The sequence below is a fragment of the Equus quagga genome, chromosome 4 (assembly GCF_021613505.1).
Source record: "Equus quagga isolate Etosha38 chromosome 4, UCLA_HA_Equagga_1.0, whole genome shotgun sequence".
NCBI classification, from domain to species: domain Eukaryota; kingdom Metazoa; phylum Chordata; class Mammalia; order Perissodactyla; family Equidae; genus Equus; species Equus quagga.
The window spans coordinates 76,778,651-76,804,231 of NC_060270.1; the positions used below are offsets into that span (position 1 = coordinate 76,778,651).

The following is a 25,581-nucleotide window of genomic DNA, read 5'->3' on the forward strand; positions in this document are numbered from 1 at the left end:
AATTGAGTAATGTTTCATAACAGGCTACCAAGTTTTTTTTTAAGTACTGTTCTTCACTTAAGAATTTTTCACGTTAATATTATAAATTTGATTTCAATTTCTAAATGAACTACATTCTCATCATTACTTTTACCTTTACTGCCTTAGCAGTTTCCAAGGATTGCTCTGGAGGGATTCCTACTTCTCGATCTCTCAGCAACTGCTGAATAAAGTACGTTATATCTCGTCCTGCGATTGGAATGTGCTTAATACAGCTACCAATCACATACCCTTCAGCCTAGATGGAAAAAAGAAGTGTCAAATTTACTTTCAATGCTTTGAAAATTAATACAAGCTAAATAATTAACAATTAAGAAAGACCAATTTCTCAGTTTAGTGTTTTGCATTCTCTAGTATTGCTTTTTCTCAGGAGTATTCTAGTCTTTATTCCTCAACTGTATTCCTCGCAGTTTACTTATCAGAAAATTCATAATACTGTACTGATATTATAAACCAGAACGACCACATACTTAGATTTATTCTACCACTCACAAGAGTATATAACCAAGACTGAAATGACTCAACAACATAGAAATAATAGATTTCAAAAATCTTAAATGTTTTAGATAGGAGACTTCAGATATTATTTTTAAATATTTTATAATTTCACTAAAAAATTTAGAGTGTATTGTAGGAAATTTGATCATTAATGCACAAACTAGCTATCATTTTACCTAATAAAGTAGGTATCTATTTCACAAGCCAAAGGCATTCCAAGCACCATCATAATGCCAAATAATTAAATTCTAAAGAAAGAATTCATAAATTTACTGATATGAGTAAAGTAATGCAGCACAATTAAATTTCATTAACAAAAAATATTAGGGATAGTCTCATCAGGTCATGAGACAATATTAAGGATTGGATTTATCCTCTCACCTCAAAGAGAGAACAGGACAAATTATATGAAATAAAGGTTTTCAGACAGTAGACAACAGGCTGAGTAGGACAGTGATCCCTAAGAGAAGGGAAAACAAGTAAGGTGAGTGCTACAAACATCCCATCTCACTGCCAGGCAGCAATAATCGGAGGGAGAACCCAAACAGAATCTGGTGGTCTCACTAAGTTGAGGCTACAGGATTTAGATTTCAGGACGGTCAAGGTGGCTACAGTTTGCAACTAAGACTACTAAAGTGGAAGGAGTTGCACAGACAGAGAGCTCTGGAGATCTGAAGAGAGTAACATCTTAGCTGACTAGTAATCATGACATTCATGTGAGGAAAACATCAAGAACAGAGAAAGAACCTCTGGAAAAGAGTAGGCAGAACCAGCTCCAAAGCTCACACATAACTGGGAACACCTTACGTTCCCATTAGCCAGAGTTGTAAGACCTCAAACACATGACATCGAGTCCTCAGAAGAGTACTGCCTCAAGAGTGGGAACAAAGTCGGCTTAGAGAAAAGGTTGTTCTGGACTTGCTTAGTAATGCTTAAAAGGAGCCCCTGAAAGGATCAAACTGATTCCTAGTCACTTAACTATGTCCCAGAAAAAAGCTTAAAATATTTAAAGGAGTCCAAAAATCCAGGACATTACAACGTGAACATATAGTACCCAGTCAAAAATTATAAGCATGCAAGGGAGCAGAAAAATACAACACTTGCCCAGGAGAAAAGTCAATCAATAGAGAAAGAAACATATGCCAAAGATGATAGAATTTGCAGACAAGGACATTGAAATAGCTACTATATACTCCATATGATCAAGAAGATCAATGGAAATATGAGGAAGAGAGAAATGGAAGATATAAAAAGACCCAAACAGAACTTCTAAGAAGAAAAATATCTGAAATAAAAAATACATTAAATGCGACTACAGTAGATCAGACAATAAAGAAAAAATTGTAAACTTGAAGACAAAGAAATAAAAACTATCCAAATTGATAGAGAAAAAAGATTAAGAAAAAATGAACACAGCACCAGTGAACTATGAGACAACTTCAAGCAGCCTAATGGAACTGGATTCCCCAAAGATGAAGAGGGAAAGGAGAGAGAGAAAAGTTGTGTGAATAATAGACAAAAACTTTTTAGATATGATGAAAACTACAAATCCAGAGATATAAGAAACTCCATAAACCCCAAAGAGAAGAAATAAAGAAAACCACATTTAGATACATCACAATCAAACTGCTGAAAACTAATGAACCAGGAATATATAGAGAAAATCCTGAAGACAGCCAGATAAATAGGAAATATTATATTCAAAGGAACAAACACAGGAATGACAGCAGACATTTTCAGAAACAAGGTAAGCCAGAAGATGGCAGAGTAACATCTTTAAAATACTGAAAGAAAAAATATTTTATACTTGGTATAAAATTCTATACCAAGCAAAAATATCTTTAAAAAATGAAGACAAAATAAAGGCTTTTTCAAAAGATCTACATAAGTTGAAAGAATTCACCAGCTGACCAGCACTCTAATAAATGTTAAAAGGCGTAATTTAGGAGGAAAAAAAATGCCAGATAGAAATCTGGACCTATACAAAGGAATAAAGAGCACTGGAAATGGTATGTGAGTAACTATAAAAGAACTTTATCTCTTTTTCAAAATCTCTTTTAAAGATGACTACATGTTATGGGCTGAGTTGTGCCCCTCCCCTCTCAAAATTCCTACGTTGATGTCCTAACCCCCAATACCTCAGAATGTAACTGTATTTGGAAATAAGGTCTTTAAAGGGGTCACTAAGTTAAAATGAGGTGATCAGAGTGGGCCCTAATCCAATATGACTAATGTAAAAAAGGAGATTAGGACATAAGACACAGGGGGAAGACCATGTGAAGACACAGGGAGAATAATGAGCCATCTACAAGCCAAAGAAAGGGGCCTCAGAAAAAACCAACCCTGCCAACACCTAGATCTCAGATTAGCCTCCTTATCTGTGAAAAAATTAATTTTCTATTGTTTATGCCACTCAGTCTGTGGTACTTCGTTACAGCTGCCCTAGCAAAACTAATATATTACTGGGCCAGCCCCACGGCCAAGTGGTTAAGTTTGCGCGCTCTGCTTTGGCGGCCCAGGGTTTCACCGGTTTGGATCCTGGGCACGGACATGACACCGTTCATCAAGCCATGCTGAGGTGGCATCCCACATACCACAACTAGAAGGACCCACAACTAAAATATACAACTATGTACTGGGGGGATTTGGGGAGAAAAAGCAGGAAAAAAAAAAAGTTTGGAAACAGTTGTCAGCTTACATGCCAATCTTTAAAAAAAAAACTATCACAACAAAACAAATTAGTAATGTACTATTGAGTTTCTAACATACAGAAGTAAAATGAGTGACAATGATAGTACAGACTAGAGGGGAAATATACTGTTGTACAGTCCTTATTTATGAAATAGTAAAATGTTATTTGTAGACTGTGATACATTAAAGATGTTTACTATAAACCTTAGAACCACCATCAACAAAAAACAAACAAATGATAATAACAAAGTACAGTACAGCTAATAGGTCAACAAAGAAGATAAAATGGAATTACAAAAATATTCCATTGATTCCCTAAAAGAAAGCAGGCAAAGAAAAAAAGGAACAGGAATACCCAATTCTTAATATCCTTACTAAAATTCATTTTTTCTTTTTTATGTTAATTTCTATTTGCAAATTATCTATTCTAATATTAATTCTCAAGATACTGAAATTACTGCTTAGTTGTGTAGACGTTAAGAAAAGGCTGACGTCAGAGAGAACCAGTTCAAATTCTAGCCCCACAACCTATTATTTGGTGATCTTAGGCAACTCACTTATTTGCATTTTATAACGAGTAAACTGAGGTCCTCAAAGGATAATAGAATCTACATCATAGATTTTGAGGTTTGAATGAGAATTTTAAATGAAAATTTCAAGAATCTTTATGTACCACTAAGAAAAATATGCTGACAACTAAACTATAAAAGGCCATCAAACGCTGGATACATCTTAATTGCTAAGATATTAAAATATCCTCCAATGGCTAAATAAAATGTGTTATATCCATACAATGAAATATTATTTGGCAATAATAGGAAATGAAGTACAATACATCCTATATGGATGTACCTTGAAAATGATAGGGTAAGTAAAACATGCTAGCCACAAAAGACTACATAGTGCATGATTACAGTTATATGAAATATCCAGAACAGGCAAATTCATACAGATGGAAAGTAGATTAATGGTTGCCATGGGCTAAAGTTATTAGGGGGAGAGTGACTGCTAACGGATACAGGGTTTCTTTTCAGAATGATAAAAATGTTCTAAAATTAACTGTGGTAATGGATGTACTCTGAATATACAAAAAAAAAATCACTGAACTGTACACTCTAAATAGATGAATAGTATGGCGTATAAATTATATCTCAAGAAAGCTGTTATGTAAAAAAAGGCAATTATTACTAAAACTATTATGACATCAGGAGGGTGGACTATGACATCTAATCCAAACATAGTCACTCCGAGGATGTAATCCTCAACAGAGGTTGCTTGACGCATTAAAACTAGGCATGAGAATAATGAAGAAATAAAAGTTGAAAATAATTTCATTCCTTACATGATATTCAGTATAATATAAAAATTATTTTACAAAATAAATCTTTCTATATATACCCGTCTAATAATGATTAGTATGAATTTGAGTAGTCATTTTGAATCTACTAGGCATAATCAAAAACCTAATTTATCATTAAGAATTGGAAACACATAGGCCTTGGCAGAAAAATGCTATTTCTGACAACAATCCAATCTGATGCATTTTTCTTAAAATGCTTTCACTAAATAAACTATAAAGCGCAATCATAACTGGAGTTTTTTATTCAAAAAAATAATTCCCCAAAAGTCATTAACAGACATGTGCTTAAAACTAACTGCTATTTAGTTAACCTATGTACCAGTCTGAAATCTGTTAAATAAGGATAAGAGAGACTATCAACTGGCTAACACAGACACATCCAAACTGCAAAACAGAATTCCATGCTTAAGAAAAGAAAGGAATAATACAATCCCATTTCAGATACTGAAATTCATGATTTCCTCATTATGAATTAGAAACTATTTCAAATAATTTTCTAATTATCTTGTAACTGCAGTGCAAACCTATAGCAGACGAAACATTTTGGAATATATTTATAATATTTTAATAATAATTTGAACAAAATACACCTATAGCTAAACCAATGGCCAAATTACAGCAAACATTCTTAAAAAGTGTTATTAATTCATAAAACTTAACTTTGCCAGATGTGTTATCTGATGCCCTGTTCAGTAATTTTAAAATATCCTTACCACAGGAATGACATGAGTGACACCGTCTCCACTGTCTATTACCGTACCAGTCAACGTTCGTTCTCCTACTTGTCTTGAGGTCCAGGATGCAGCTAAGGCAAGAACAGCCTTGAACAAAAAGAAATAAGATAGGCAAAAAATAAAAACAAAGACATAGAAAAAAAAATTATTGGAGTACTTTATTCAATTTTATATGTAATATCTTTGGAAAGAAAATACACAAAATTAATTTATATTATGCAATATTAAATTGTTCACATCCTACATTTTATTAAGACAAACTTACAGGCTTATATTTGCTTTTATGGGCATAATCATAAATTTTCCATGTTTTAATGAGGGGCATTTTTCTCCTAAAGCCAAAAAGATGTAGAAGACAAAATACTACAGTACTAAGATTGCCAGGACTTAAACTATGTTTATATGGGCAAGCTTCTTACAAACAACAAAGTAAGGTGAAAGTAAGGTAGAGAAGTACACAAACCACCCAAATTATTCAATACATAGACGGTTATAACCAAGTATCACTCATAAGATCAGCTCCAAATTTTTTAAGTGCAGTCTGCATTTAGGAATATGTAACAAGTGATTTAACCACAGAAAAAGCCAATGCACACTTCCAAATACTATGATTTAATTAGGAAACAAAGATAACATTTTTCTATGAAAAAGAATTTTTTTTTAAAGGTTGAAAATTAAGAAATTAACACTAGTTCTTCTGTAAAAAACTAAATTTCATACAATCCAAGCCTCAAACAAGATGTATGATTAATAATTAAAAACAGAGCTAAACTGGCTTTATTTTACCTACTTACAATATAATGGCAGAAAGGGACCTAGAAAGATATCTAGGCCATCTTCCTTTTTAACGCAGTATCACACTATACTCATTGCAGGCTAACAGAACTATACAATAGTTTATATACTTACTAAGCATTTGTGATATGCCAGATATCACATTTGCTATGGGGTTAAAAAATAAGAAAGAGGTGAGCTCTGATCCAAGGGGTGGGAGAGAAGCTGTTCCATACAGATATATATATACAAATTAAGTGCAATAAAATATTACAAGGATTTATGATACATGGGATACAGAGGGGCACAAAGGAAAGGGTGGTCAAAAATACCTAAAGGTAAGTCAATCAAAACAGACTATGAAAAATGGACACAATGAATATTACCAGGATAAAAGAATACGTATACAAAGTTCCTGACATGAAGTAAACACTCAATATTAGTTCCCTTATTTCTGTCTATGAAAGGCCTTGAAATATCCAAAGACCATTAACTTACTTTCTTTAACATTTCTCTTTCACTGTGTAAACAGTTTCATTTACTACAATATGATTTCTAAATTATCGATTCAGGAAAGAACTATGATATGCTTTGAGGTTATGAATAAAAAATATATTTTAGGAGTGAATTAAACTAGATGAAAATTTAAGAGTCAAGCTTACCTTGACTTATTAACTTGCTTACCTGCACAGCAATGTACAAGCCTGGAACATTGAAGGACTCAAACATTATTTCAGCAGTATATTCCCTGTTTTCTGGAGTATTCAGTGGAGGTTCAGTCTATTAAATTGAACAACATTTTAAATGTACAATATCAGATTATTTTTAAGTGAGAAATAATTCATTTCAAACAATGTACTTAAAAGTCATTAAAGTTAGAGGTACAAAGATAGACACACAGACCACAAAGAAAAACTACAGAACTCAAAGAGATCTATACACACATGAAAACAATATGGTTACTCACATGAAAAAAAAAAAGAAACAACTCCTGTCACACCACTTAGAAGGATTCAGCATTGAGAAAGGGAAGGAAGGAGGGAGAAAGGGAGAAGACCCAGTTACATGACCTTGTAAAGAAACCATGATAATGACAGGCCTCCAGGCAAACATACCAATGATATTTTCTAGTGGAAAAATCCTCATCTACGTAATGCTTTTAGCAGGATGTACCTGATTTGTCTACAATTACAGAAAATATGCCAAGATTCTACAAATTTATGGCACAGCTTCCTGGAAAATGTTATAGAAGTTATATAACTGGTAAGAGTATAAAATGGAGATGTTTACACAGTTCTCTTCAGTTTAAGTTATGTGACTGCATACATCACGAAACCTATGGGTTATGTCTGGGCCAGAACAAATCCTAGACAGGATCTAGGGAACAGCACTCACAATCATGGACTTCATGTTTTGACTGTGTCTCATGATTACCTGAATTGTTTAAATTATTACAGTTTGAAACTGGGTAAGACTTCTCGTTCTTATGATCCTTTGTGTTATTTCAAATATTTAAACACGAACGGCAAAATTTTTAAACTTAAAAAATACAGAAGAATTATTGTTTTGACCTTGAGGTAAAGAATGATTCCTTAAATTTAAAGAGCACAAATTACTAAGGGAAAGACTGATAAAACTTCAATTCATTAGAAATTACATGATTTTTTAAATTCAAAAGACACTATAAAGTAAAAAAAAAACCACTAGGAGCAGACTTTTTCCATATGTAAAACCTTTAATACTTTAACTACTATTTAAATGTGTTTAAACTTATTTAGCAGAGTTTGGAACTATGTTCAAGAACTAGTGATAGGTATATACAAAATTAAGCAAACTAAAAAACCAAGGCAATTAAATTATAAACTCCAAGAAAAACAGCAGTTTTATATACAATAATCAGAGGACTTCACAAAGGAAAATATATAAGCAGCTAATAACCACATGAAAAAGTGCTCAACATCATCAGTCATCAGGAAAATGCAAATTAAAACCAAAATGAGAAATCTTATACACCCACCAGAATGGCTAAAATTAAAAAGACTGGCACACCAAATGCTGGATAGAATGTAGAGCAACTAGATCACTGACACATTCTTGGTGGGTGTGTAAAAAGGTACAACCCCTTGGAAAAAGTTCTGAAAGTTTCCTATAAAATCAATCATGCACCTACCCTATGACACAGCAATTCCGTATCTAAGTATTTACACAAGAGAAACGAAAACATGTCCACACCAAGGCCTGTATAAAAGGTTCTCAATATCCAAAATACTCATATAATAGTCAAAAACTGGAAACAGCCCAGGTGATCATCAAGAGGAAAATGAATAGTTAGGCAAATCTATACAGTGAAATACCTGTGCTGGAAAAAATCAGAACAGTGGTTGCCTCTATGACATGGGGGTAGGGACTAACTAGGAAAGGGTGTGAGAAAACTTTCCAGGCTGCCTGTAATACTCTATATCTTGATAAAGGTTTAGGTTACACAGATGTATGCATCTGTCTAAACCAGGGGATGGGCAAACTACATCATGCATCCTGTAGAGCAAATCCGGCCCACCCCTTGTTTTTGTAAATACAGTTACTGGAAAACAGCCAAACCCATTCATTTAAGTATTGTCTATGGCTGCTTTCCTGCCACATCAGCAGAGCTGAGTAGCTACAACCGAGACCATATGGCCCACAAAGCCAAAAATATTTAGAGAAGTTATGCCAACACCTGGTCAAAACCCATGGAATGGTAGGGTGAATATTTGTGTATTTTATAGAATGCAAATTTCATATAAAAGAAAAAAAACTATAAACAAATAATGAACTCTAGCTGATGGTATGCATGCTAAAGTATCAAGAGGTGAGAAGACTCCATTGGCAACTCATTTTGAAGTGATTAAAAAGATAAAATGGAGTGATGGATGGATCACCAGATGGACAGATGTCATAAAGCAATTACAGTAAAATTAATTGTTGAGTCTAGGTTGTTCATTGTAAAGTTCTTTCAACTTTATGTTTATGGTCCAGCCATAAATAATATTCACAAATCACCATAATATAGAATATTGATTTAACCAAAAATTATGATATAACTCTATCGCAGGGAAGAGGAAAAGGTAGGAATTTTGTGTTAAGGGAGGGGGGAGAAAAGGAAAAGAACAGAATTCTCATCTTTCCTACCAGAAAGTTAGTAGATAGTGTCTAATATTTAAAACAACAAACAAGAAATAGGATAAACATGTTTACATTTATGAGATTATTATCAGGAAAAACTCTAAAAATTTAAAGTATTTGCCTCTAGAGAATACAAATCAAGGGTTGGGAGAGGAGAAGAAGGAGAGTGCTATATGTTTGTTTTACATCTCAAAGCATTTAATTTATTTAAGTTATGAATATGCATTGCTTTGCTAAAAGAAAAAAGTTTAAAAATTATATTACATTGTATTTTTGTTACCAAGCATTATAATGAAATATGAATAAGACTAGCTATTAAAAAAAAACTAAAGTGCCACATTTCCAACTCTCTTCTTAACCTTACTTACTGTTCCTGTCATAAAGATTACATATCAATTATGAAAAGAACTTCTTAAGTGCCTAAACTTTGGTGCTTGAACATATGACTACTCTATTGGAACCCAGTACTATATGGTCTTAAAGATGATGCAGCTTTCTAACAAAGTCTTTTAGACACATGACAATTTAAAAAACAATAAAGTATGCCTTAGTGAGTAAAGATGTGATGAAAACTTTCTCATTAAGTTTCTTCAAAAATTTCCTCAGTGAAATTATAATTTATACTTACCAAAAGAAAATAATGGTCTTCAGGTTCTGCCCTTAAATATTTAAAAATCACTTGCTCCATAAATCTTTCCATCAAGTCCCAATCTTCAACTATACCATGGCGAATTGGCCACTATTAAAACAAAAAAAAACACGCAAATTAAATCTTATTAATATCAAAAATAAATAAAACTACTAAAAAGAAAAACCCAAGGAGATCATCAGTGGATAGTAGATGAGGAAAGCATTTCTTAGGTATGATAGTAATACTGAAGATCATTCTTAGCAGCTAAATACTCATCTATGTAGAGATAAATAAAATTATTTCTACAATATATTTTCAGATGGTTCAATTAAAAAACATAATGCAAATATGCCAAAATGTTAAAAACTGTTACATCTAGATGGCAGGTCACTGTACCAGTCTATCTGGATTTCTGAAAATTTTCTAATAATGAGAAAACTTAACCCATTAAAATTAAGCCTATGAAAATTAGTGTATTACAATTTCCTTGATTTTTAATTTATTAGCTCTTTCACAAATATTTGTGTTCCTAATGCATAAAACACAATTGGTAGGTATATAACAAGAATACTCATAAATGAAGTATGTAAAATTTTGTAAGAAAAGTTGTATATATTTGGAAACATGCTTCCAAAACTGAGCCCCAGGGTAATGCAGCAAATTCGCAAAGATACCACAAAGTATTTTAAATTTTCCAGGGAAATACAGTGATACTCGAAATCAGTTCGAAACTGCACACCTCCTAGTTTAAGATAGTTCAGTTTCAATGTTAGATCATACTATCTTATCCTTTCAATAACATCACTGCTTTGAGAAGCTGGGTTGCCAGCAGTTGCTAAGATAAAAGCTAAGTACCTCCCCCCAAAAACCCATGTGAAATAAGAAATGAGAGTGGTGGTGTGTAACCTGATTCCAAGTGTGAGAAACTGTGAAGTGCCTAAGAGGCACGTGCATCCTAATAGTAACTGTGATTATTTAACAATTAAACAACAATATTCTCCTTTCAAGCAAGTGTCTTATTTTTTTCAGATGGCTACTAAGTTGCTTACACCCAGTTACTTAATAAACAGAACTGTCAGATATCTCTTTTCTTCTAGGTGGCACTGTAAAAAATCTTATTGTGGGGCTGGCCCAGTGATGTAGTGGTTAAGTTCATGCGTTTCGTTTCAGTGGCCCAGGGTTCACAGGTTCGGATCACAGGCATGGACCTACACACCACTCATCAGGCCATGCTGAGGCAGTGTCCCACACATAAACTAGAGGAAGACTGGCATGCATGTCAGCTCAAGGACAACCTTCCTCAGGCAAAAAGAGGAAGATTGGCAACAGGTGCTAGCTAAGGGCCAACCTTCCTTACCAAAAAAAAATCTTACTGAGACACTAAAGGCAGTGAAAAAGTCAGTGAATCTCTGCAATCAAATATAGTTCCACAACACATACAACTAACAAAAGATTAGTATTCTGAATATAGGAAGAATTCCTTAAACAAGCAACTTAAAAATTTAGGCAAAAAACCTAAAACGTATAACAGAAAACAAACATAGTTCCACACACAGAGTACACAGTCAATCCCTGAGGCTGAACAGATTAATGAATGAGTAAACATCCTACAGTCATTTACTCAATCATTAAACATCCTATCTATTAATCCCCCAAATCTACATTTCATCCCAGCCTTCTAGAAATCTTTTAAGGCATTATACTTATAAATTGATTTCTACTCCTCAGTCCACTTTAGGCAAGGAAAAAATGTACTTTACTACATCATTCATTTTATAACATTACTACGAGTTTGCATATTTCAACATGCTAAGTGTCATTTATTCCTTTATTCATAAATTATTATTGTGCACTACTGTGAACCACTGGCACAAATGCTAAGGACATGAACATCCTGCCCACAAGAAGCTCAGTCTAGTGAAAGACTATTACATTATAGAAATATTACATTATAACTTTTTTTTTTTTTTTTTTTTTTTTTAAAGATTTTATTTTTCTCCTTTTTCTCCCCAAAGCCCCCCGGTACATAGTTGTATATTTCGTTGTGGGTCCTTCTAGTTGTGGCATGTGGGACGCTGCCTCAGCGTGGTCTGATGAGCAGTGCCATGTCCGCGCCCAGGATTCGAACCAACGAAACACTGGGCCGCCTGCAGCGGAGCGCGCGAACTTAACCACTCGGCCACGGGGCCAGCCCCTACATTATAACTTTTTTAAGAAATAAAGCATGTAGGACAAGATGACCAGCTTGGCTTCTGAGGGAAAACAGGAAGACTCCTATTCCTATCTGACTGAGGAGGTCATATCTAACCTGAGTCTTAAAGGAGCAACCTTGTCAATTTTGTTTTCTTGGCAGGAGGAAGGAAGAATATGTAGAGAATAGAAAAAGATATATACAAAGACAAAAATTGCACAATACACAAACACTGCATTTACCAATAAGAAATATGTGTGTCAAAACGGTTAGGGGAAAGGGTGTAGAGAGATGGATCAGTTCTGGGTGTAGAGAGATGGATCAGTTCTAGGTGAAGGGGACCAGCTGCTCAAAAACTATATTTGCCTTGTATCTGGGTTTTATTCTATAAGAAAAAGGGCAATTGTAAAATTTTGAATGGGGAATGACGAGAACAGCTTTGATTTTTAGGAAGATTATTATAGCAGTTGTGGGAAAGCTGAAATGAATCTTAAAAGCATCAAGTAAGAGAGAATAAGAGCCCCAAGTGTGGTATGGATGATGTCAGGCCAGATTCAAGATTTCTGTCAGTAAGAATGAGGAAAAAACACAAAGATATCAATAGGTTTCTAGTTTTGAAGTCGGGATAGAGAGGATCTATTCATCAAGACACAAAAGTTGGGTTTTGTCTTGTCTTGGAATAAGCAAGGGTGTAGTATATATAATGAATTTTGTTTTGGAGACATTAAACTCAAGACCCAGGCAGCAGGTAATTGACAGTGGGCAGCTGGAATGTAGTCAAGGAATTGGAAGTAGAAATCTAGGTTGTGGCTGTAGACAAAGGAGTTGATAAATCACTTGGAGAAAGTCTTTAATGAAGAAATAAAAGAGAATCAAGAACAGTACCTGGGAATTACTAATATTTAAGTAGTGGGCAACATAGGAGGAACCAGTGACAACAGAAAAAAACCCAGTAACAAATAAAAAGAACAGTTCATGTTAGGAAGAGAACCAGGAGAGTAATCAAGGATGAAAGACAATCCAAGGATGAAAACTGTTACATACAACTAGATTTAATAAACAGCTTATCAAACAATTTGAGACTAAATAAGAAGTTTGGTTTGAAAAGGAAAGAGGAAAATAAAACAAGAGCTAAAAGGCTGAGGAAAGAGGGTAGGAATAAGGACTGAAACAAATTTTGTTGCTTAGGTTTGTCTGTAACATTTGGAAGACTTGAAAATGTGTTTAACAGAACAGAATCAGCACAGCGGAACACTGGGCTCTCAGCTCAGTGACTGCACCACCTTCAAAGATTTCTTTTCCATTCTGACCAGTTTACATCACTATCATCTCTAAATCCCTGAAATGCAAGTACATCCCTCTCTGATCACAACCTCCTATCCTTCTTGCATACTCTAGCATCTCACTATATCTCTTTTGATCACAATTAGACTTGCAGTCCACTAGCTGTTATAATTATTTCCTAGCCATGAAATCTCTCCCTCCCGCCCCCCTCCCCGGCAGTACACACATATACACACACACACACACACGGTTTAGATTTTATGCCCCATCACTTTGACTATTCCTAGTTCCCTGTGGCATTCCACCTAACAAAATCCAACACAGCATGATCCTACCCTAAACTTACCTATACCCAGAATGCTGATTATACTGAAGAAACATATATAACTGGGTTGATAAAACTAAGAATTCATAATTGCTGTTCTCAAATGGACCTAACTTTGTCTAGTATGCCTTCATTTCCCTAATGTTTTCATCTTTACTCTCCAAAATGATGATTTTAAATGTTCTCCCTATCACACAGATTTCACCTTCTCCCCTATTCCCCGGGCAGCAGAGATGATGTCACCACATATTTCACAGAGAAAGTAAAAGCCAACAGTCAGGAATCCAACTCCCCTTCACCAAATCCATAAAACTGATTCTATACTCATCCTTTTTTCTCTTTCACTTTTTTATAATGTAAGAGATCCTCCATGTATCGATTAGATCACCTGTGCTCTGGATCCCATTCCTCTAGCTTTCTCAAAGACCTGGATTATACTCCTTCTTTCCTGTTATTTTAATCTCTCTTTCTAATGGCTCTTTCATAGCATTTAAATATCTCTTTCATCTTAACTCCATTACTTGTCTTTTCATCTACCTCTCCCTCCCAATGACAGTCAAACCTGGCTGAATATTATTGTCATTTTTTCCTGGCCTACCATTCACCATTCATCCTACTTTAATCCAGCCTAACTACTCTTCTAAAACTATTTCTATTAATGTTACAAATGATATCCTTGTAGCTAAAGAGAGCAAATAATGTATAGGCTCTAGCTTACCTGTTATTTATCACTCCTTCCTATTTACCCCTCTTTCTCTAACTATGCCCACTCAGTCTCCTTTACAGGCTTTTCCTCTTCTATCCAAACCTAAATGGTGCATTGATCAGGCTCTGTCCTAGGCCTCTTCCCCACTATTCACTCCCCTAGGTAATCTCATCCGCTCTAGAAGTAACTGATACCTTCCAAATACTTGTCTCCAGTTCTGTCTTGTTTCTGAGCTCCAAGAGCCAAATATTTGTCTAACAATATATCAAATGCCTCACAGGTACCTCAAACACGTGTTCAAAACTAAAATTACTCTCTCCTCCTTACACCAACCACCCCAAATGTTTCTCCTTAAATGTTCTCAATCTCAAGAGATAAGGGGCAAGAAGACTATCCAGGAGCTTGGAATTATCCTCAATAACTATGTCCAGTTCGTCACCAATATCTTGTTAATCCTTCTGTTACTCCTTAAATATCTACTTTTGATTCTTGGCAAAAAAAAAAATCTTGCATACCTCAATCTGACTTCTAGATTTAACTACCATTTACAAAAAAGTAAATATAGAAAGTAGACAATCATGTTAGATGGCACAAGAAGGATGCAATTATCGGAATCCAGAATATGGCACATTTAACAAGACAAACAACCAAACTTTTTTTATAAATAAAGGTAAGGGGAAAAAACCACACACACACACACACACACACACACACAGAGAAAAGAATCTATACAGAGTCTTAAGAGACTTATCAACCAAATTCATTGAGCAGACTTTATTTGAACGTTGATTCAAACAGATTAACCAATAGAGGAAATAATCAGGGAAATGTGAGCAATCACTAGATTTTAGATAATATTTCAAGAAGTTGAGTACTGTATTTAGGTGTGATATTTATATTTTGAAAAGTCTTTATTTTTTAAGAGATAAGTACTGGTAGGTAAAATAATACCTGGGATTTACTTTAAAATAATCCAGTGAACAGGGAGGGAGTACAGATAAAACAAGGTTGGTCATACGCTGACAACTGCCGAACCTCTATGATGGGCAAGTGGGGGCTCATTACATTCCTTTCTCTCCTTTTGTATATGAAGTTTTCCATGATAAAAGTTAAATGTTTGCGTGTGTTTGTGTGTGTGAGAGAGATACACAAATGATTCCCATTTCTATCGGCACTGCCATCACAGTTGTCCAAGTCACTAATATTCCTTGCCTTAGCTTTTACAACAGTCTAGACTTCCAAGAATCATTCTATGCCCACAAATAATAAAAACAATCAATATATACTGAGTATTCATTATGTTCAAAGCACCATAATAATTGCTTTATATGCATTATCTCATTAAACTCCCCCATAATCCTGAAGTATTAATAATACCTCCATTTTTACAGAGAAGAAACTGAAACTCAGAAAGGTTAAGTCACTGAATGATATCACAAAGCTAGAAAGTGGCACAGCCAGAATTCTAGTCCAAGCAGACAGACTTCAATATTTGTGCTTTTAATCACTAATATTATTCCTTTAGTTAAACCCATTAATGTTACCTATAGGACAGAGTTCAAATTCTTTAACATGGTCTAACAACACTTTCAACCATCTTGTCCTGGTCTATCTGTCCACCCTCCTCACTTCTTTCCACCTCATTCTCTATGCTTCAGGCAAATAGGTCATTCAGTTCCAGGCTGCCTCATACCTTAAAGTCTTCCTGAATATTGGAGCCTTTGCTAAAACAAACTTGCCTACACAATTCACCCAGCTAACTCATATTTTATTCTTCAAGTTTCAGCTTGAAAGATTTACTCCTCAAAGACTTTCCTGAATTCACAAACTAGGTTAGCTACTCCTAATATATATTCCCAGAGCATCCTGTACTTTCCTTTTTCTAACTCCCATAACACTTGTAATTATTTCTTCAATGTCTCCCTTTCCACCACATTATAATAACCTTGAAGTCAAGAAAGTCATTTTTCTTATTTACCATTGTATTCTCAGCACTCAAGCTTTTTACACATGGTAGTTGTTCATTAATGAATAAATTATGAAAAGGAAAGAAAAGAGGTACAAAAGAGGAAATCTGCAATTTAGGCAAAGTCAATGTCTAAAATTAAGATTAAAAAGGTCACAACACTGTTTACCTTTTGGTTTGGGTAGAAGTAGTAACTGTGGGAGTAGGCACAGGAAATCATCTGGGTTACTAGATTTGCTCTATATCCTGAACTTTTATGATTATAGTCACAAAAATTTTTAAACTGTATAATTAAGACTTACCTATTTTGCCATATATAAATATACCTCAGCTAAAAGGGAGAGGGAGGAAGAAGGGTACAGAATGAGAAAGGAAAAAGAGAAAAATGGGAAAAGAGAGCAGCAATTCCAGATGACATAAGCTTCAAAAAAGAGAGAAATGGTATTGGTCTGAATAAAGATGAGAGGGAGATGTCTCAAAGGGGGTCAATGTGGAGGTAAGAGAAAGCCAACCACTTTGACCGTTCTCAGGTCTAGCAGGTACGGAAAAGCAAATACTGTTCATTTTATTGGGCTAAAATTTTACTCTTGGGCAAAAAAAAAAAACAGCGTTACAGCAAGATTAGGAGGGACCACAGGGAAGAAAGAATTTCTACTGTGAGGAGATTGAAGGTATTAGGCCTGTAATTGAGTGAAATACTAGATGGCACAATCATTGAACAAACTAATTTTTTGAAAGAAAATGTTATCTATAACAAATCATAAAAATATACCTTTGTTGCATATGTAGGTTTTTCTATTGCTTCATCACCAATGAAGAAGTCTAGGTCATCAACACCTTTCATCACCCTCCTTTGAGCTTGATCACCCACTTTTGCTGACTCCTTAATAGCAATACCTTTAAAATAAAAGTTATTTATACATGTCAAAAATTTTTTTTCAAGTCAAACAAATTTTAAACTTATACTTCTTCCATTATAAAGTGTTATTAACAAACCATGATCTAGTATATTTAAATTATCAAACTAAAGCACAAAAGTCATTAAAACCAATGACAAAATTCATTTAACACAATGAAAGCTCAACTTCCACCCAGAGACAAGTCTTCAAATGCAAAAAGCCAAAAAAAGAAGTACTACTATGGGAATGTTTCAGTTATATTTTTAAAAACTATGTAAGATCTATTTTGATTTGAGTAAAATTTTTTTTTCCTTGCATGCTTCTTGTTGAGGAAGATTGGCCCTGAGCTAACATCTGTTGCCAATCTTCATTTTGTTTTCCTCCCCAAAGCCCTAATAATACATAGTTGTATATCCTAGTTGTAGGTCATTCTAGTTTTTCTATGTAGGATGCTGCCACAGAATGGCTTGATGAGCGGTGCTAGGTTCACCCCCAGGATCCGAACCAGCAAACCCCAGGCTGCCGAAGTGGCATGTACAAATTTAACCACTACGCCACTGGGCTGGCACCCTAATATAAGTAAAATTTTAATCCCACCAAGTCAACATATGTTTGATGGACAATCAGAAAGAAAAAATTTAAAAACACTAACAAACAAAAATAGGAAAATTTCAAGGGGAATTTTTTTAAAAAAGCTTTCTCCATATTTCTACCCTATTTGCACTAACTATTATGGGCTAGTAATTTAAGTATAACAATGGCATAGGGATCTGTTAAACCTTGATCACATTCACAAAAGGCAATTTCAAACTATTTAGGTAAAATCCACAACAATACCCTTACATAATTCCAAAAATGCAGCATATAGTTCTAGATCTAAAACTTATTATATATTTCTTAATTAAATTGTAAGTTTCTGAATCCTTCCAATTATTCAGTCCTTCATTCAAAATAATGATCTAAATGCTCTTAAGTTGATCTGGCATTTCAACTGTTACACTTTCATTTAATAACAATTATATCTTTAATAAGGCAGGTAGAAAATACTGAAAGAGATTCCAATCCAGTCTACTCCTTCTATATGTTAGACAGCTGCTCTAGCAATTTATTTATAATGTACATAGACATCCAGATGGCTCATAAATTTCCTAGAAAACAAAGATATATGAAAATAACTTTGAACCATATCTACAGGCTTTCCAGGTCAAATATCCATGCTAATTAGTGGCAATGACTGTATCTGCTGATTATAAACACTGCACTTGCAGCACTAAAACAGGCTGAGTGAAAAAAACTCCAAAATCAAAACTCTTCTTTAGTAGGCAAATGAATTTTTAACATGATCCAACTTCTCATAAGACTGACAACAGAAACTAAAACTGCATATTTTGGCAAAGAGATGAAATAGAGAAGGGGTACAATGGTGATGAGATCTTAAGGTTCAAAAGATCAAGATTACATGGGTCTCCAACAAAAAACACAGCTACTTAAGAAGATAAGCAAAATCAAATTTTGCAAAACTGAGAGTTAACGCATCAGTAACCTCCTAAAATAAACATTTTATCACAGTATTATGCCTTATAAACGATTACAAATTAAGAGATTACAAAATCAGCCTTTTATGGGTTGGATTGTGCCCCTCCAAAAGATACACTGAAGTCTTAACCCTTAGTACCTCAGAATACGACCCTATTTGGAAATAGGGTCTTCCAAGTTAAAATGAGGTTATTAGTGTAGGTCCTAACCCAGTAAAACTCGTGTACTTATAAAAAGCAGAAATATGGACATAGACAGCCATGCACAGAAGGAAGACAATGTGAAAACACATAGGCAGAAGACAGCCACGTGACTGGAGTGATGCATATAAAAGCCAAGGAGAGCCAAGGATTGTCAGCAAACACCAGAAGCTGGAAGACACAAGGAAGGTTTCTCCCCTAGAGCTGTCAGCAAGATCATGGCCCTGCCGACACCTTGATTTTGGACCTAGCCTCCACCAGAACTGTAAGTTTCTGTTGTTTTAAGGCATCCAGTTTTTGGTACTTTGTTTCAGCAACCTTAGGAAACTAATACAAGCATACACAATCATCTAACACTAAACTCAAATACAACTGAAGTCAAGTACCAGTCCACAAAAGTACTTCTATGTTAGCAACAGAGCCAATACTTGTCATCAAATACTTAAACTTAACAAACTATCAATATACTAATACATAAGGGTGGGGAAAAAGTAAAGAAAAGCAAACCTGTCCTTTAGCATAAACAACAAACATGCATGAATAAAACTTAAGGAAAAAGACAATACTACCACCAAACTAAGACTACTATACTCACATGAATGAGCTATTTCATCAGTGTCACCTAAAACCCATTTTAGGTATTAAAGAATCAGATTTATGTGGTAGCCTAAGTTCTTATATAATCAATTCCTTAGAAAGTATACCAAAAATATATCAGAAGTGCAAAAATCAAAAAATGGAAAAAATATATAAAAGCTTCCCTTTTAAGTACAATTTTGACAATGTTATTTCTCATATCTCACACATTTAATTTTGTTCTTGCTTACAAATGACAAAACAAGTGACCTGTTCATGTCCAATGAGTGCCCAACTGAGACTAAAGATCTACAGTTTTTGGCGAGCCTAATAATTTCTACCTTGTTCTCAACTTCACTAATTTTGAGTCCTAAGCTGCTTTCACTACTCTCTGCGTGTTTATTTTTCCATTTCCTTATATTCATAAATCAATAAGAAGATAATACACAAAAATATTCAAACAATAGCGTAACTACTGCTGTGCAAAACTAATGACACTCCCAAAAATTAAACCGTCTAGGAGTTAGACCACCAAGCAATAGCTCAAAAGGCTTGTCATCTGATATGCTAAAGTCTTATCTTGGAATTAATACAAGTAGGTCAGAGGTGTTACTGTATAACGTACAAACGGTGAACTGTTTGAAAGTCAAAAGTACAAAAGTATGTCCATTAAGGACCAGATACATAACCCATGCTAACAAACAAGAAAACTAACAAACCAAGAGTGAGAGTATTTTTTAAAAACTCATGAAAGACAAACTACTGAAAGTTGATGGTCAGCAAAAGCGAAGTTAACAAAAACAGAACAAAAACACTGTAAGCATGGTTATAAGATCTTAGAAAACAGCTGAAGTCAACATCTCCTAAGATGAGATGCTGTCCTTATTTTGAAACATGGGCTCTCATCAGGGATGTCAACAAGGACAGGCCCTGTTAACAATAATCACATCCACAAACCAAAAGATAGTATTTATAGGTGTGTGATGGGGGTGCACTACTTAATAGTTACACCCACAGATCGTTAACAGCAATATCCTCAAAGCAGAAAATTGTTTAATTATCAGCTCATTCATTTTTGTCCTTAAAAAGAGATATCTGGTAGATTTGGTAAATGAAGAACTAAACAGAAAGCTGAAATGAACATTCAGAGGCGTGAAAATGACGCCACACTAGGCAAACTGTTTTTCAAGGACTAAATCTTACAGAGTGTGAGAAATGACTCTCTTTTACTTTAATTATTAAGCAAAAGATCCTTAAATCAGCTTATTTGTGGCTTAAAAGAAATACTTACAGGAAGGGATGATAAACTGTGGTTCTGTATTTCCAGCATATCCTAGTTTTGTATACCTGCAATACAAAAAGAATTATATAAGGATTTTACTAATATCTTAAAATTATAAATTTAATTCTTAGCTTTCCATTTGTTATGAAGTGAGAGTCCATTGTGGGTAAATAATATACAAAATTCTGTAGCTTCAATTCATTTAAACATCTCTACTTTCAAAGTTATATCAAAATTATAAATACCCACAGCTTTTAACAAGAAATTCCACCTGTAGAAAGTGATCCTACAAGGATATCCATACATGTATGAAATAACATATAATGAGGCCATTTGCTACAGTCTTGCTTATAAGAGCAAAAGGCTGGAAATAACCTAAATAACCATCTAATGAGAAACTAGTCAAATATGTAAATTTATACTATGGAATATTATGCAATTATTAAGAGAGACTGAAGAAGCTCTTTATGTACTGATACGAGACAATCCTCAAAATGTATTGTTAACTGAACAAAGCAAGGGGTAAAAACATATAAAATACATTTGATTATATAGGTTAACAGAATATCTCTGGAAGAGTATAAAGAAATCAGTAATTTTGATTGTCTCCAGGGAAGGGAACTGGGTGGGTGATGGGCAGGGGTAAGAAGGAGTTTTTTTTTAATTGCATATCATTTCATACCATTTTAATGCATTACTATTCAAAAATAACTATAATTTTTTAAATGTTTTGCCACAGTGGATTCAGCCTATACCGTCACAATAACAAAGTAACAACAATGATGATAAGAAACTGTAAAAGCTGAGCTTTGATAAGCAGCATATTGGGGGCTTATATAGCTGGATACCTTTTGGCTATGTGGGAAAACCTACATTATTATTAACTATGAGCAGGCTTTAAAGAGAAAGTAACAATATTTTACATTATTCCATATTCAAACCCACTAAATAGTAGGCAGGTAAAATGCTGTCACCTTCTTGGATTCTAATAATATCAGCAGAAATTTTTTTTTAATATAAAAGGGTTTAAATCTCTCTTTGCGGGATATTTTAGCCCCCAAACCAAGTTCAAGAACTGAGAGTGCCAAATAGACTAAATCATTAAAAATAAGGGGAAAACATAAATGGTTCAAAATGTGATAATGCTCTTCTGACTAAATCCCTTCAAAGATTCTCCAAAGTCCATGTTTAAAAAATAAATAAACAAAACTTCTTTGCAAGGCATACAAAAGAGCCCTTTTAGTATTCGGCTCCTGACAACCTCTCCCAGTGACCCGAATACCACACCAGACTCCCCAGCCACAAAAACTGCTGACAGTCTTTGAACAGACCAACTCATTTCGTGCCACGGAGCCACTATTAACACTGTGCCAACTACAAGAGACGCTCTCCTTTCAACGCTGGTTGCAACTGCTAAACTCTTACTCATCCTGCAAAATTCAGGTTAAGTATGACTGCCTCTATATGAAAACTCTCATAACCTCCCAGAAAGCTAATTATTTCTGCCCTTGTGAGTACAAGTATTATTTAATAATAATTCCTAAGTCTTGATTCCCTCATCTGTAAAACAAGGAGAAGTAACTCAAGATTGTTCAGAGTATTAAATAAGAGAACACGATAAAGCATTAAGCACAGCACCTGGCACAGAATACACACTCAATACATGTCAATTCTAATTACTCTTTTCATTCATTCTCTCCAAATTTTCCATTCCTCCAATAATCAGCTAAAGGTCATGCAGATACCTGAACTTTGAAATGCTTATAGTAATGATACAAATTATCCCTTTATCCAGGAACCAAAGTCAGTCTGTAGAAGATTTTCAGATTATAGCTTATATCTGAGATACTTTTATCACCTTTCCACTGCCAAATTTTTTTTATTCTTCCAAATCCAAGTCTCTTATTAATGCAAAACTTTTAAGTGTGGTAGAACAGAACTCCTGGAACAGATGGAGGTCAGCATGATTGAATAGCTCACACTCCCCTGGTCTGGGGACAGAAAAATCAGAACTAATTACTCAAATGCACAAAAACCACCATCAACTGATATGAATAATCTATTCCTATTGAATTATTGAAACTAACTGTAACCTAGTTGAAACAAGAGTGCAGAATCATTTAAAACAGCACCTGAAAAAGGAGAGGCTATAGTGGCACTGAGAGGAAGAAGGCCCAGTATACTTCGCTGCACCCCACAGTGGACAAATGGAACTGAATATGTCTTACCAAAACAAAGACTTATTTAAAACAGGGCAGTCTAAATCTGTCTGAGTCACAATACCCTAAAAGTCTACCGTCTGACCAACACTTAGTGTAAGGACTAATACCTAGTTATTCCTTCTCTAATCCTCCACTTTTATTCTCATTTGTCACCACAGCAGTTCAAGGCATTATACACGACAATACCCTAACAGAATGCCTGGCTTCTAATTCTATGACTCCTACAGGGGAGAACAGAATAATCTCCCTAAAAATTACTGTCTAATTCAAAAACAAGCCTTCAAGTGAGGCTCTGTTGCCTATATGATTAAGTACAAACTTGTTTCCATTTCTATAAAATGATTCGTTGTAAATAGTTCCTAAAGTCCCTTTCAGATAAAAAAAATTATGATTCTGATTCCTTCCGCTGAATATTAAGGTTCTCTATAATAAGCCCCAATTTAACTTTATGAGTGTCTCCCATTGTTTGCTTCCATAACCCCAGCTCTAAGCACACTGTGCTTGCTACTCACTTTTGCCTACATGACTTGCACACTTCCCCTTCACATGTTATCTGTGCTTACACTGCATCCTCTCAAAAAGCTCTCACCGTAACTTAAGACTCCTCCATGAAATCTTTCCTGAAATTTTAACTATCAGTCATTCCTTCCTTCAATAAGCTCTTTACCTCAACCACTCCTGAACATGCATACAAGCCTACATTGTTACTTTTGTGTGTGTAAATACTATCTCCCAAATACAATAGTAAGATATTTAAAGTAGAAACTACATTACAGTGGAAACTCTCTTAAGAAACCTTCATTTAATAAGTTCACCAGATTAATCAATACTGCATTCCTGGTCAAAATCAAATTCCCTAAGTTGAGCATATTCAGCAATAAATTACCTTCAAAACAAACACCAGAAGGAGGCTGTAATGAACTTAACACAAAATAGTCAATACATAATCAAAACAATGATGCTCCTCCCCCAAACACAAAAATAACTACATACAGAATATCAACTGTATGAATAAATCATAACATTTAATCATTTCTACTATATTTAAAATACCATAGGAAAATAATTTGCTAAATTTGGGGGGTCAACAGCCAAATATATTACTATGCTCTACCGCCTTGGATTTAAAACTTAAATAATATCCCAAAAGAACAAAACCATGTAAAGTCTAGACATACTGGATATAGACCACTAAATTATAGTATTTGACAATTAATCATAGAGGACAATATTTTCATCAATTTTTAAGAAACACGAGGGGAAATAGTTTACTTAACTTTAAAAGTTGTTTAGCCTCTAAAAATTAATTTGGTTCTCAGCTTAAAGAAAAATGTTCGCGGTAGAGAACACAATCTAAAAACGTTATATCCTAAAATCTGGAAAAGACTTTCTAAGTTAGGCTAAATCCTCAAAAAGTCACATTTTCTCTTGTAGAGAGAGAGCAAAGTACTAGATGACATTAAGAATCTGACTCTTTCAAATCACTCTTTATGCTATTAGCAAACAAAAAGTTGTTTTTGAAAATACTCAAAAAAATTCACAAGAGTCAAAGTTCAGAAAGTATATAAAAAAATGTTGCAAGAAAAAAAATCAGAATAGGACTGTAGAACTCTCAGACTTAAAAAAGACATTTTAACACTCATATAAAAAACATTTTAATGCTCATATAAGAGCAGAGAAAAAAGCATTTAAGTAGGAAGAGAAGGAGAGATGAGAGGAAAATCGAGTCTAGGAAGGAGATCTGAAGGAACTGTGGAGCTGAGTCTAAAAGGATGAGCTGGAACAGTAATACATTTCCAACCCTTTACATATCAATGCACACAAAATATGGTAATATTTGAAGAACATATTCAAATAAACTGGAGGGGATTTGGGTATAGCTATAAGAGGTTTGCTTGAAAACTTCACTTAAATTTTCTTTCTATAAGAAAAAGAAAATATAAATTATTAGGAAAGATATTAAATACTAAATTTGTTTAAAACTTCCAAATAAAAACTTCTCAAACATAAACTAGCTGCCATTAATCTAACTTAATTCTATCAGGTTTTACACATAAAATGGCTAATTTGATTAAGACATTTTTACAATGAACTTCTCAAATTCTTTTCTTTCTTTTTTTCTTTTTTTGCTGAGGAAGACTCGCCCTGAGCTAACATCTGTGCCCAATCTTCCTCTATTTTGTATCTGAGCTGCCACCAAGGCATGGCCATTGACAGTGGTGTAGGTCCACACTTGGGAACCAAACCCGGGCTGCTGAAGCAAAGCGTGCTGAACTTAACCACTAGGCCACCTGGGCTGGCCTCCAAATTCTTGATAGTCATCATAGAGAAGAAACTGTACAAGTAGACAGCAGAAGAGTTTCTCTCACTTTCTCTCTGACTAAAAGAAACTCCTTTCTCACAATTAATTGGCATTTGATAACTTGAACTCTTTAAATTGTAACTTAAGGATGTGATCACTTCATTTAAACTAAAAGCTCGTGGTTTTCACTGACATGTGCAAAG

General features: G+C 34.4%; 1 protein-coding gene across 1 annotated transcript in view; it reads right to left on the reverse strand.

Annotated features, from left to right (window-relative positions):
- The window catches only part of ACTR3 (actin related protein 3), a 56,624-nt gene that overhangs the window by 13,024 nt on the left and 18,019 nt on the right, over positions 1-25,581 (reverse strand). Inside the window, exons 2-7 of the mRNA XM_046658906.1 lie at positions 20,864-20,919; positions 17,134-17,258; positions 9,887-9,997; positions 6,781-6,876; positions 5,302-5,409; positions 134-277 (exon numbers count right to left, since the gene is read on the reverse strand). Of these exons, the coding sequence (XP_046514862.1) occupies positions 134-277; positions 5,302-5,409; positions 6,781-6,876; positions 9,887-9,997; positions 17,134-17,258; positions 20,864-20,919 (640 nt within the window). The remainder of the gene's footprint in view (positions 1-133; positions 278-5,301; positions 5,410-6,780; positions 6,877-9,886; positions 9,998-17,133; positions 17,259-20,863; positions 20,920-25,581) is intronic.